Genomic DNA, 14149 nt, shown 5'->3' on the forward strand with positions numbered 1-14149 from the left:
AAAAAAAAACCAATATACGTACCTTTTCCAGTTGAACAATCTTTCATCATTTTATTATGTTTTGCAAAAGCTTCTAACATCCTGTGCTGCTGCTCAAAAAGCTGTGTTAAAAATCAAGAGATACTTCAATAACAAACTGTACAGAAACCAAACAAAAAACCTGAGCTCAAAGTAATAAGAATTAGGCAGGACTTCCCTTGGGGCACAGTGGTTAAGAATCCGCCCGTCAGTGCAGGGGATACGGGTTCAAGCCCTGATCCGGGAAGATCCCACATGCTGTGGAGCAACTAAACCCGTACGCCACAACTACTGAGCCTGCGCTCTAGAGCCCATGTGCCACAACTACTGAGACTGCGTGCCACAACTACTGAAGCCCACACGCCTAGAGCCCGTGCTCTGCAACAAGAGGAGCCACCGCAATGAGAAGCCCACGCACCGCAACAAAGAGTAGCCCCCACTCGCTGCAACTAGAGAAAGCCCACACACAGCAACGAAGATCCAATGCAGCCAAAAAATTCATTCGTTCATTAATTTTTTTAAAAAGTAATTAGAATTTGGGTAATTTTGGAGAGAAAAAAGATTCTGAGAAAGACCTTGAGATGTATAACTTTTCTGTCTTTTTGCTCACTTCTTCCACTGCCTTTATTTTTTTAATTTTATATTGGAATATAGTTGATTAAGATGTTATGTTAGTTTCAGGTGTACAGCAAAGTGATATAGTTATACATATACATTTATCCATTCTTTTTCAGATTTTTTTTCCCATTTAGGTTATGACAGAATATTGAGCAGAGTCCCCTGTGCTATACAGTAGGTCCTTGTTGGTCATCTATGTTAAATATAGCAGTGTGTATATGTCAATCCCAAACTTCCAATCTATCCATCCCCCCTACCCTTACCCTCTTCCTCTGCCTTTTCTTTCCTATATGCCCTGCAACTTGATTATTTCTTTCCCAGAACAAGAAAACAGAAACTTGTGGGCAGCACAGAAGTGATATCAACAAGTGTAAAGACAGAAGCAATTACGATTTCAAAACTAAAGCATAGTTGTACAAAAATGATAATGAAGCAGCTCTATGAAATTAAAATAAGTTAACATATACATAACTATGTCAATCAAAACTAAAGAAACAAATGCAATACCAAAATAGAGGGAAGCAACTACCCTTTTGTGCCAATGCTTCAAGTATAAAACAAAACATATAAAGCTGTACTGGTTCTAATACACACGCAAAAAATCTGATTTCAAAAATGTTCAGCCACATCAAGAAAAGCTTCCTATTAAAGGTGCTTTGGGAGAGTCTACATTTTACGGGTGTTATCTAAAGGTAGATCAACAGTAGTGAAATACTCAAGGTGCTGAAGTTACTTTGCCTAGAAAATGACACAAATGGGCTTCTTATCAGGTCTTCCCTGTTTCTTATTCTTTCCAAGTATATACTTCACTGGCAAATGAAGAAATGTTTGTAAGTTTCCGGAAAAAAAGGTCTGAAAATATTTTACTGATCCAGGGATTTGAAGAAGTTAGTTATTTAAGAGCCAAGTTTCCTTCAGAACAGACAAATTCTGTTAATTTTTTCTTTTCAAATACTCACACTGGTAGAAGGATCCTGCATGGATTGGCACCATCTGACTGCTTCCACTGTACATGATCGCACAGTCTCTGTACGGCCATGATAAAAGTATCTTGTCATAGCTGTTTCATAGCAGCAACCAGGGCTACAAGAAAAAATCAAAATAAGAGAATGTATCATGAGAAAGAAAATGCTCTAATGTTATATTACAAAGAGAGTTCACCTAATAAAGCTGGCTTTGGTCAGAGACTAAGTTCTACAATACAGACTACGACTGAGATTTTCAATAACAAAGAGGCTGTTTTCAACATCAAAGAGCAAAATGTACTGCGGCCTGGTATAACAGGAAATGCTTCAAAGGCTTGGCTGCTGTCAGGTTGTGAACATTGGCATCTGTGGCAGGTGGCCTCTGAGATGCCCCCAGTGATCCCTGCCTCCTGCAGATGCCCTGGTATAATCCCTCACGCTGCGTGTGGGATGGATTTAGTGTCTTCCTTCTAGTGAAAGGAATATGACAAAAGTAATGAGATGTCAGTTCTGAAAGCAGGTTACAAAGAGAGCTCTCTCATCTCCTTACACTGAGGAAAGCCTGCTGCCATGCTGGGAGTTGCCCTGTAGAGAGGCCCAGGTGGCAAGAAACAGAGAGGCCTCTGGACAACAGCTTGGGAGGAAATGAACCTTACTAATAACTATGTGAGTGAGACTGTAGGCAGATCCTCTTTAAGGGGTGCCTTCAGATGAAGACACGGTCCTGCCTGACACCCTGACTACAACCTGACAAGAGACCTGAAGCCAGAGGCACCCAGCTAAGCTGTGCCTGGACTCCTGACAGAAAATGTGAGATGATACATGTTTATTGTTCTAAGCTACTAAGATACGGGGTAATAGAGTCCTTGGCCTTTAGTTTCCTCGTACAGAACATGAATGACTCTAGAATTAAGTAAAAGCATTATTTAAGAAGTGCCCTAGAATGATGACTGTTTCCCTGGGGTGGAGAATGATACAACAATTTTTGGTACAAAGCTCTCTTACTTTCCTGGTGATAGGAATTTAGAGTTAAAGCAATCAAACGGAAGAGTAAAAGGTCTGAACGTGGGCATTAAGAGGGCTCAAACAGTTGGTTTTTTTTTCTTTTGGCCGTGACACGCAGCTTGTGGGATCTTAGTTCCCTGACCAGGGATTGAACCCAGGGTCCACGGCAGTGAAAGCACCGTGTCTTGACCACTGGACCACCAGGGAATTCCTGCAGTTATTGAGCCTCCTCTGTTCAGTGTTTCTATAAGACTGTCTCCCTGAGCTGAAATAGTATCCTTTCAAAATGTGAAGGATAAAGTGTAAATAAAAATTTAAACCACCACTAAAATAGCATTCTTTAAAAAACAAAGATAAAAGCAGTAAGAATGAATGACAAAATATCACTACTCTGCAACCTGTAATGAAATAATAGATCTTGGTAATGATCATCAATGGCCACTAAAACCATTAGGTAAAAAAATCAGGGAGGAAACTTTATAATGGATGTTGGGTAACAACTGAACTCACCCTCCATCTGAACAGGATGCGATAGGAAACAAATAATACTAACTATTTGACTTACTGTTATAAAAAATAATAAAAATAATCGATTACTAGTCTCAAGTTGCCAAATCTAACTACCAGTTTATTGGAAACATGGGAGATAGAACAACAATGTTTAACAGTTTTTTTACTTAAAGGGTAAATACATAAAACAGTAATATAAGTTTATGTTAACGGACACACAATGTAAAAAGATGTAATCTGTGATAAAGAGGGCAGTACAGAGATGGATAAAAGCACAGTGTATACTATTAAAAGTAAGCTGGTATTATTTAAACTAAGTTGTTATAAATTTAAGATGTTAAATGTAATTTCCAAGGTAGCCATAAAGAAAATGGCTTAAAAAATACAAAGAAAGAATAGGGAAATCAAAATGGTACACTCCAAAAAAAAAAAATCAAAATCACTACTACCAAAAAAGAAAGTAATGGAGGAATTGAAGAACAAAAACATGTAAGAATACACAGCTAAATGGCAGAATTCTCCCTCCTTACCAGTAACTCTCCAATCAAAGGCAGAGACTGTTAAGATGAACAAAAAACATCATCTGTATACTGTCCACAAGAGATTCTGTTTAGAAACCAAGACAGTAAGAGGTTAAAAGTAAAATGATGAAAAAAGATAGTAACCAAAAGAGAGTTTGAGTGGCTATACAATTTTTTTTTTCCATTAGGAGTGGCTGTATATATATCAGACAAAATATATTTTAAGTAAAAAGGACGAATGAGACAAACAGGACAGTATTTACTGATAAAATGTTTAATTCATCAAGATATAACAATTATAAAAATATATGCACCAAACAACAGAGCTATAAGATATATGAAACAAACACTGACAGAATTGAAGAGAGAACTAGACAGCTCTACAATAGTTGCAGACTTCAATCCCCAACTTTCAATAATGGATAAAACACGTAGAAAGAAGATCTAATAAGGAAAGAGAAGACTTGAACAACACTATAAATAACTATACCTAAAAGACATATATAGAATATGCCACTAAGGAACAACAGAATACAAATTCTTCTCAAGTGCACATGGAACATTCTCCAGGATAGACCATATATTAGGCCACAAAATAAGTCTCAATAAATTTATAAAGATTGGAATCATACAAAGCATCTTCTTCAATGGCAATGGGATGAAGCTAAAAAGCAATAACAAGAAAAACTGAAAAATTCACAAATATGTAGAAATAAAACAACAAACTCTTAACCAATTGTTCAGGGAGAAATCAGAAGGTAAATTAGAAAACACCTTGTGATGAATGAAAAGTAGAACATACCACAATTTATGGAATGAAGCAAAAGCACTGTTCAGAGGCAAATTTATGGCTCTAAATACTTACATTAAAGAAGATCTCAAATCAGTAAACTAACTGCACACTTTAAAGAATTAAAAAAAAGAAAAGCAAACTAGCCCCAAAGCCAGCAAAAAAAGAAATTAACTAAGATTACAGTAGAGATAAACAAAATACAGAAATGAAAAATAAAGTTAACTAAACCAAAAGTTGGTTCTTTGCCAAGATCAACAAAATAGACAAGCTTTTACCTACACTAAGGAAAAAAAGGGAGAAGACTCCAATTACTACAATCAACTATGAGAAAGAGGGCATTACTACTGACTTTACAGAAATAAAAAGGATTGTAAGAGAATATTATGAACGGTACACAATAAACTGGATAGCCTAGATGAAATGGACATATTCTGAGAAACACACAAACTACCAAATCTAACTCAAGAAAAAATAGAAATCTGACTAGATGTATAACAAGTAACAAGATGAATGAGCAATCAAAAACCCCAACAAAGGTTAAGTCCTGGACCAGATGGCTTCACTGATGAATTCTAATACTTAAAGAATTGACACCAATCCTTCTCAAACTCTTCCAAAAACACTGGCGATTTCCTTACTCATAATAGGCGGCCAGCATTACCCTGATACCAAAACCAGGCAAAGACACTGCAAGAAAAGACACGGTAAGAAAAGACACTATAGACCAATATCCATTATGAATATAGATGCAAAAATCCTCAACAAATTACTAGCAAACAGCAGCAGATTAAAAGGATGATACACCATAACCAAGTGGGATTCATCTCAGGAATGCAAGGATGGTTCAACATATGAAAATCAATGTAATATACTACATTAATAGAATGAAGAAAAAGACCTATATGATCATCGCAATTGATACAGAAAAAGCCTTTGACAAAATCCAACCTATCTCTATTCACAGATGTGTGGTCTTATACATAAAACGCTAGAGTCCACAAAAAACTGTTAGAGCTAATAAGTCAGCAGTTTCAGGATATAAAGTCAACATGCAAAAATCAGTTGCATTTCCATACACTAGCAATAAATAATCTGAAAAGAAAATCAAGAAAACAATTTACAACAGCATCAAAAAGAATCAAATACTTAGGATTAAGTTTAACCAAGGAGGCAAAAAGACCTGTACACCAAAAACTACAAAACACTGAAAGAAATTTGAAAAGACATAAATAAATGCAAAGGGACCCCATGTTCATGGATTAGAAGACTTAATATTGTTAAGATGACAATACTACTAAAAGAGATCTACAGATGCAATGCAATCTCTATCAAAATCCCAACGACATTTTTACAAAAATGGGAAAACCCATCCTAAAATTCATATGGAATTTCAAGGAACCCAGAGTCGCCAGAACAATCTTCTTTTCAAGAACAAAGGTGAAGGGGACTTCCCTGGTGGTCCAGTGGTAGAGAATCCGCCTTCCAATGCATGGGATGCAGGTTCAATCCCTGGTCAGGGAACTAAGATCCCACATGCCTTGGGACAACTAAGTCTGTGTGCCACAACTACTGAGTTTGTGCGCCTCAACTAGAGAGCCTGCATGCTGCAAACTACAGAGCCTGTGCACCCTGGAGCCTGCGCACCACAACTAGAGAAGAGAAAACCCACACGCCACAACTAGAGAGAAGCCCACGCGCCACAATGAAGAGCCCACGCACCTCAAAGCAAAGATCCTGCATGCGTCAACGAAGGTCCCGCATGCCGCAACTAAGATCTGACACAGCCAAAAATAATAAATAAAATAAATAATAAATAAATCTTAAAAAAAAAAAAGAACAAAGGTGAAGTACTCATTAGTTCCAGATTTCAAAACTTACTGCAAAGCTACAATAATCAAAACAGTGTCGTGTGAACACAAGAAGAGACACACTGAACAACACATTGACCCAGAAACAAACCGTCACATCTACGGTCAATTGATTTTGGACAAGAGTGTCAAGACCACTCAATAGGGAAAGGACAGTCTCTTCACAAATAATGCTAAGAAAACTGGATATCCATATGCAAAAGAGTGAATTTTGATCCTTACCATACCCCCTACACAAAACTTAACTCAAAATGGATCAAAGACCTAAAGTAAGAGCTAAAACTATAAAACTCTTAGAAGAAAACATATGGGGAAAGTTTTGTAATACTGGATTTGGCAATGATTTCTTGGATATGACACCAAAAGCACAGGCAACAAATGAAATAAACACATAAATTGGACTTCAAAATTTAAAACTTTGTGCATCAAAGCATACTATCAAGAGAATGAAAAGACAACCTGCAGAATGAGAGAAAATATTTGCAAAATACCTATCTGATAAGGGTTTCATATCTACAATACATAAAGAACCCTTAAAATTCAACAACAAAATGACAACCGAATTACCAAATGCACAAAGGATTTAAATAGACATTTTGCCAAAGAAGATATACAAATGGCCAATAAACACACGAAGATATTCAACCTCATTAGTCATTAAGGAAATGCAAATAAAAACCACAACGTGATACCACTTCACAAGTACTCTGGATGGCTTCTTTTTTTTTTAAACAGAAAAGTAAGTGTTGGCAAGGATGTAGAACAATTATACATTACTTTGTATATTGCTGGTGGGAATGTAAAAATGGTATCCACTGTGGAAAACAGTTGGGCAGTTCCACAAAAAGTTAAACATAGAATTACCATACAGCCCAGCACTTCCACTCCTAGTTATTGACTCAAAAGAACTGAAAACAGGGATTCAAACCAATACATGTATGTGAATGCTCACAGCAGTGTTATTCACAATAGCCAAAAGGCAGAAACAACCCAAGCATCTGTCAACAGATGAATGGATAAACAAAATGTGGTATATTCATACAATGGAACATTATTCAGCCATGAAAGAACAAACATTGAAAATACTATCCTAAGTGAAATAAGCCAGATACAAAAGGACAAATAATGTATAATTCCACTTAGAGGAAATATCCAGAACAGGCGAATTCATATAGACAGAAAGTGGATTAGAGACTTCCAGGGGTTGGGATAGGAGAATAGGAAATTATTGCTTAATGAGTACAGAGTTTCTGTTTGGAGTGGTTAAAAAAAGGTTTGGAAATAGAGAGTGGTGATGGTTGCATAACACAGTCGATGTAATTAATGCCACTGGATCATATACTTAAAAATAGTTAAAATGGGGCTTCCCTGGTGGCGCAGTGGTTGAGAGTCTGCCTGCCGATGCAGGGGACACGGGTTCGTGCCCCGGTCTGGGAGGATCCCACATGCCGCGGAGCGGCTGGGCCCGTGAGCCATGGCCGCTGGGCCTGCGCGTCCGGAGCCTGTCCTCCGCAACGGGAGGGGCCACAGCAGTGAGAGGCCCGCGTAACGCATAAAAAAAAAAAAAAAAAAAAAAAAAAAAAAAAAAAAATAGTTAAAATGGCAAGTTTTATTTTATTTATATTTTACCACAATAAAAGAAGATAATTGACTGTTGAAGGCAAAAATAGTAGTGCATCATTAGGTTGTTAACATATGTACAAGTATAATGTATGACAACAATAGCACAAAGAACGAGATAAGCATAACAGAAGCATCGTTTTCAGGTTCTTTCATTACACTTTAAGTGGAAAATATCTGAAGGTAGATTGCAAGTTTAAAGATGTATTTTGGGCTTCCCTGGTGGCACAGTGGTTGAGAGTCCGCCTGCCAATGCAGGGGACACAGGTTCGTGCCCCGGTCCAGGAAGATCCCACATGCCGCGGAGCAGCTGGCCCGTGAGCCATGGCCACTGAGCCTGCTTGTCTGGAGCCTGTGCTCCGCAACAGGAGAGGCCACAACAGTGAGAGGCCTGAATACCGCAAAAAAAAAAAAAGATGTATTTTGTAAAACCCTACCAATAGAAAAAAAACAGTGTAGCTGAAAATGGAGATAAAAGGAATAAAAAAAAACTAGGAATTCAAGAGAAGATAAAAAAACAAAGAAGAAACACAAAACAGATGGGATAAAGAGAAACAGCAGGACTGTAGACTTAAACCCAACCTTATTGATAATTATATTAAATGTAAATGATCTAAACACCCCATTTAAAGATACATATTCTCAGGTAAAATTTTAAAAAGGAAGATCAAGGAGCTTCCACTTCTGCTTAGGATGTAGAAAGTCATAACATACCATCTCTTCTATCCTAAAAATGAGTAAAGACTGTCTAATATATGAAATCATACTTTTTCATGAACCCACTTGAAAACAGGCTGCAAGAAAATCAAGCCATCTGAATTCCAAAGAATGACAAATCTCTCTCAGAAGAGAGCAGGCACTTCAAAAATATCAAGGTAATGAAAAACAAGGAAAGACTGTTGAAGTGTCACAGATGGAAACTCTAATAACACTGTTGATGAAAGTACAAACTAGGGCACAGTGCCAACTGGGAAAAACTTAAGAAAAAACACTGAGGAGGGGCTTCCCTGGTGGCGCAGTGGTTGAGAGTCCTCCTGCCGATGCAGGGGACATGGATTCGTTCCCCAGTCTGGGAAGATCCCACATGCCCCGGAGCACCTAGGCCCATGAGCCATGGCCGCTGAGCCTGCGCATCCAGAGCCTGTGCTCCGCAATGGGAGAGGCCACAACAGTGAGAGGCCCGCATACCGCAAAAAAAAAAAAAAAAAAAAAACACTGGCGAGTTACGACAGAATAGCTATAGTAAAGATAGCCTTGGACTTCAAGACTCTGAAAGTGGAAAATGAATGGTCCTCACCGTCCATGAAGTCTATAATAGGCCAGCTGAAGTGCCAGCTGAACAAAGGTATCAGGGTGAAGCTTCTTCTTCTTGGTTAGCTTTTTGCCAAAAGACGTAAAGGCATAGACCAAAAGCTGCAGATCAGATGCCTAATGAAAAGAATTAAATACGAACAGTGAAGAAACACCTAAAGAGAATACCCAAAGATAACCAAAGTATCATTTGCATTAAAATAATCATCAGACATACATAAAGGTATCAAAGTTGTAATTTTTAAATGTTTTATGCCGTCATACTTGGATGATAGCCAAATATTCATATATAGTAGTTATAAGATAAAGTATCACTATCAAAGAGAAAAGTGAAAAATCTACCTGCTTGAAATATTGGGCTTTCGCTTGGTTGATGTCATTTAATACTTTTTCATCCACAGTGAAAACAAGCTCCTCTGGAAGTGGTATATCCCGTACTTTATCTGAACCCTGAAAATAGGGAAAACTTAAAAATATTATATCTATAAAAATATGAGGAGGGCTTCCCTGGTGGTGCAGTGGTTAAGAATCCACCTTCCAATGCAGGGGACACGCGTTCGAGCCCTGGTCTGGGAAGATCCTACATGCCGCGGAGCAACTAAGCCCGTGCACCACAACTACTCATTCTGTGCTCTAGAACCTGCGAGCCGCAACTACTGAAGCCTGTGCGCCTAGAGCCCGTGCTCTGCAACGAGAAGCCACCGCAATGAGAAGCCCACGCACCGCAACGAAGAGTAGCCCCCACTCACCGCAACTAGAGAAAGCCCGTGCACAGCAATGAGGACCCAATGCAGCCAAAAATAAATAAATTTATAAAAAAAAATTATGAGGAGAAAGGGATGAAATATTTGTTCTAACATACCGTCCATCTTCCTTCACTCTCAAAAATTTTCTGATCAACATAATAGCTGATGCTTACGATAACCATTGCATCGTAAGGAGCATGCTAAAATGAAAATACACAAGACTGTGAATACGTTTTGTAAGTTAAAACTTGACCCATCCTTAAAACACTCAAAATAGAACTACCATATGACCCAGAAATCCCACTACGGGGCATATACCCTGAGAAAACGATAATTCAGAAAGAGTCATGTACCACAATGTTCACTGCAGCTCTATTTACAATAGCCCAGAGATGGAAACAACCTAAGTGTCCACCATCGGATGAATGGATAAAGAAGATGTGGCACATATATACAATGGAATATTACTCAGCCATAAAAAGAAACAAAATTGAGTTATTTGTAGTGAGGTGGATGGACCTAGAGTCTGTCATACAGAGTGAAATAAGTCAGAAAGAGATAAACAAATACCATATGCTGACACATATATATGGAATCTAAAAAAAAAAAAAAAATTGGTTCTGAAGAACCTAGGGGCAGGGCAGGAATAAAGACACAGATGTAGAGAATGGACCTGAGGACACCGAGAGGGGGAAGGGTAAGCTGGGACGAAGGACGAAGTGAGAGAGTGGCATGGACATATATACGCTACCAGATGTAAAATAGATAGCTAGTGGGAAGCAGCCGCATAGCACAGGGAGATCAGCTCAGTGCTTTGTGACCACCTAGAGGGGTGGGATAGGAAGGGTGGGAGGGAGATGCAAGAGGGAGGAGATATGGGGATATATGTTTATGTATACCTGATTCAGTGTTATAAAGCAGAAACTAACACACCATTGTAAAGCAATTATACTCCAATAAAAATGTTTAAAATTTTTTAAAAATGGAAAAATAAATAAAAATTAGAGAAAATAAAAAATAAATATTAGATGCTTTAAAAAATAAAATAAAGTATCTCTTTCAATTTTTACTTTATAAAAGTGGAAGACACTGAAGAGTTATGAACAGAGCACTGACATGATTTGTCTTACAATTTAAAAGGATCATTCTGATGGTTATGTTAAAAAGACAGTGTAACGGGAAATGAACGGCATTATGCATTTGGCAAAACCATAAAGTTGTACAACATAAAGAGTGAAACAATGTAATTCAGTTAACAATAATGTATCAATATTGGTTCATCAAATGTAACAACATATACCAATACAAGATATAAAATGGGGTGCAGGAAAGAGAGCAAGTGAGCACTTTGTACTTTCTGCTTAATTTTCCTGTAAATCTGGAACTTGCTCTAAAAAGTAAAGTCTACTCATTAAAAAACAAAACAAAACTTGACCCAATATTTTATTTTCACCTTCTCTCCACTCTTAACACATAATAAAATGCAGAATTCTCAAATGCCTCACCTTGTAATGATAAAGAGATGGATATTCCACAGTATAGTAAGTAACTGATGTATTTTATTTTCTGAGAAAGAACAAATATTTAAAGTCAGAAGCACTTAATTAGGGCTCTTGAGGTAATGGGAAGGGATGTAAACATGAATAATCTAGAGAAAATAATTGCTATTTGTACTGGAAGTCAAAGGAGGTATACGTATGTACATATACAACGCTAAAATGTTCTGGAATTTTAAAAGCACTATGGAAAAGCAGATGGGGATGGCAGACTAAATCTGAAGGCTAAATGGAGGATGGGTATGAACTTCTTTTGGTAAACACACAGTCCACTAGATAAGCATTTAAAAGCATAATGATTTTGTGTATATATCTATAAGAGTGCTCAATATGGCAGAAATAATTCTCAATGTTTAAGGAATGTGGGAAAGATGCGCTGAGTTACAGGGGTGCCATAGTTTTGACAGCTGTATTTAGAGAAAGGAACTGTGGCTAGTGAATTTTCCCATCACTTATTCTGGAGAATAAACTTTTTGCCTTATCTTCTCCATGTTCCTTTGATGACAATTACATCACATGCAGTTTTTTCCCCTCTGGGTTAAGGCTACCAGTTTACATTACACACAATTACCATTCATGAACTGAAAGTGACACCGCTAGCCTTGGAGAGAAAGAAGGGAGGTTTAAGATATGAATCCAGCACACTTGGGCCCAGTTTCAGAGGGTGTAATTAGGTGTCTTAAATATCGCCTTAACATTACACAGCTTTGCTGCCCTGTATTACGGCCCCGTGGAGCCTAGAAACATGGTATATCGTTAGCAGGAAAGCAGCCACCAAAGCACCAGGAAAGGCTTACTAGGGAGGTCAGTACAAGATGCAAGAGCAGTTCATCCCGCCTGCCAGCAACAGCACATATAACAAGACTCAAAGGTCATGGACAAGACCCTTTTCTAACAGCATCTCACAGCTGTGTAGTACTTTGTAGCTTTACAAAGAACTTTCACAGATATTGCATATATTATTTCATTGAAGACAACAGTATTATACTGGAACCAGTAAGAAAGAGCATGACTGAAAGATATAAATCTCTTTGACTTATAATTTTACCCATTCATCTCCTGGCAGAAAGTTAATCATCAATTAAAAAAATATATATTAGGGCTTCCCTGGTGGCGCAGTGGTTGACAGTCCGCCTGCTGATGCAGGGGAAACGGGTTCATGCCCCGGTCCGGGAAGATCCCACATGCCGCAGAGCGGCTGGGCCTGTGAGCCATGGCCGTTGAGCCTGCGCGTCTGGAGCCTGTCCTCTGCAACGGGAAAGTTAGGAAATAGAAAAAAAATAGAATAGAAAAATAGAAAAAAATCAAACGCTTTCCTGATGCTTTATTTGTTCACATAAGTTTTATCTTTTTTTTTCATTTATATGGAGGCAATATGTGTAATATACTGTTTAATAATGTGGACTTGGGTTCTGAGTCCAAACATTACTATTTACTAGCTATATAAGTAAGTTAAGTTTCTCAAGTAAGTTACTTGAGAAAGTTACTTAATTCTTTAAGTAAACTGCCTCATCTGTTAGTAGGGAAAACAATACCTAGTTGCATACAGCAGCTGTGAAAAATGATTTCAATAATGCTTATAAAGTACTTACTACAGATCCTGGCCCACAGCAATAATTAGTAACTACTGTTATTAACAACTAATGTTCATTACATGCTTCTTATGTACTTCTACAAAAGCCTACAACAAAGCCTATATAAGGAAGACAAAATAGCTGACCCCAGGATTTTAAATCCCAACAGGGAAATGCTATTATGTAGTATAATCACAAAAGTATATATTCAAGCACCAATGGAAGAGAGCAGCAATATGAATTTGGATTAAGAACAACTTAACTTTACAGTATATATACTTTACTAATAATGTTTTACATTGGTTAAGTAGCATTTTCAGTAATCATCGTAGGTTGCAAGGGGAACCTACATGGAATTTTAAAAGCATACTGTTGGGCTTCCCTGGTGGCGCAGTGGTTGACAGTCTGCCTGCCGATGCAGGGGACACGGGTTCGTGCCCCAGTCCGGGAAGACCCCACATTCTGCAGAGTGGCTGGGCCCGTGAGCCATGGCCGCTGAGCCTGCGCTCCACAACGGGAGAGGCCAGAGGCCCGCGTACCACAAAAAAATAAATAAATAAATAAATAAATAAATAAAAGCATACTGTCAAGTGGAGATCATCAGATCAATTTGATAAGTATATGGGTGACAATGCATACACATGAAACATGTCCATACACTTTACTACAGGAAAGCATTTCAGTTGTGCAAAGATATATGCTCATTATGCGACCAGTATTTTTATTCAAAGATAGAAACATCATTAAAGTTATTTTCTCCTGAATTTGAGCAAACAGCAGGATGTTGATGCCATCAGTAAAAATCCAAGTAGTGCAAGGTGGTGTTTTTAGGAGGTTGGGAGTGAGGGAGGAAAGCAAGATGATGAGTTCTTGATGATGAGAGTAACTAACCCTTACATAATAATGTAACATCCAGTTTGGACAATTTAACATATCGTGAAACAAAACTCTCAAGATGAGAATAATAGGTAAAAACTGGAAAAATATAACTGCAAGCTACCTATGTAGAAATGGTCAATGAAACCATTGAACCAGAGAAAAGAG

General features: G+C 37.9%; 1 protein-coding gene across 8 annotated transcripts in view; it reads right to left on the reverse strand.

Annotated features, from left to right (window-relative positions):
- Positions 1 to 14149, reverse strand: part of CROT (carnitine O-octanoyltransferase) — a 62546-nt gene that overhangs the window by 14248 nt on the left and 34149 nt on the right. For 3 of the 8 annotated variants that reach the window (XM_032643515.1, XM_032643516.1, XM_032643517.1), the window contains 5 exons: positions 10092 to 10175; positions 9572 to 9679; positions 9216 to 9346; positions 1596 to 1719; positions 23 to 101 (listed from right to left, as the gene is read on the reverse strand). In XM_032643515.1, coding sequence (XP_032499406.1) covers positions 23 to 101; positions 1596 to 1719; positions 9216 to 9346; positions 9572 to 9679; positions 10092 to 10175 — 526 coding nt within the window. Of the gene's footprint in view, positions 1 to 22; positions 102 to 1595; positions 1720 to 9215; positions 9347 to 9571; positions 9680 to 10091; positions 10176 to 11480; positions 11542 to 12768; positions 13607 to 14149 lie in introns of those variants that run through there. The other 5 variants (XM_032643518.1, XR_004351481.1, XR_004351480.1 and 2 more) reach the window with 4 other exon arrangements.

The sequence above is a fragment of the Phocoena sinus genome, chromosome 9, assembly GCF_008692025.1.
Source record: "Phocoena sinus isolate mPhoSin1 chromosome 9, mPhoSin1.pri, whole genome shotgun sequence".
NCBI lineage: Eukaryota > Metazoa > Chordata > Mammalia > Artiodactyla > Phocoenidae > Phocoena > Phocoena sinus.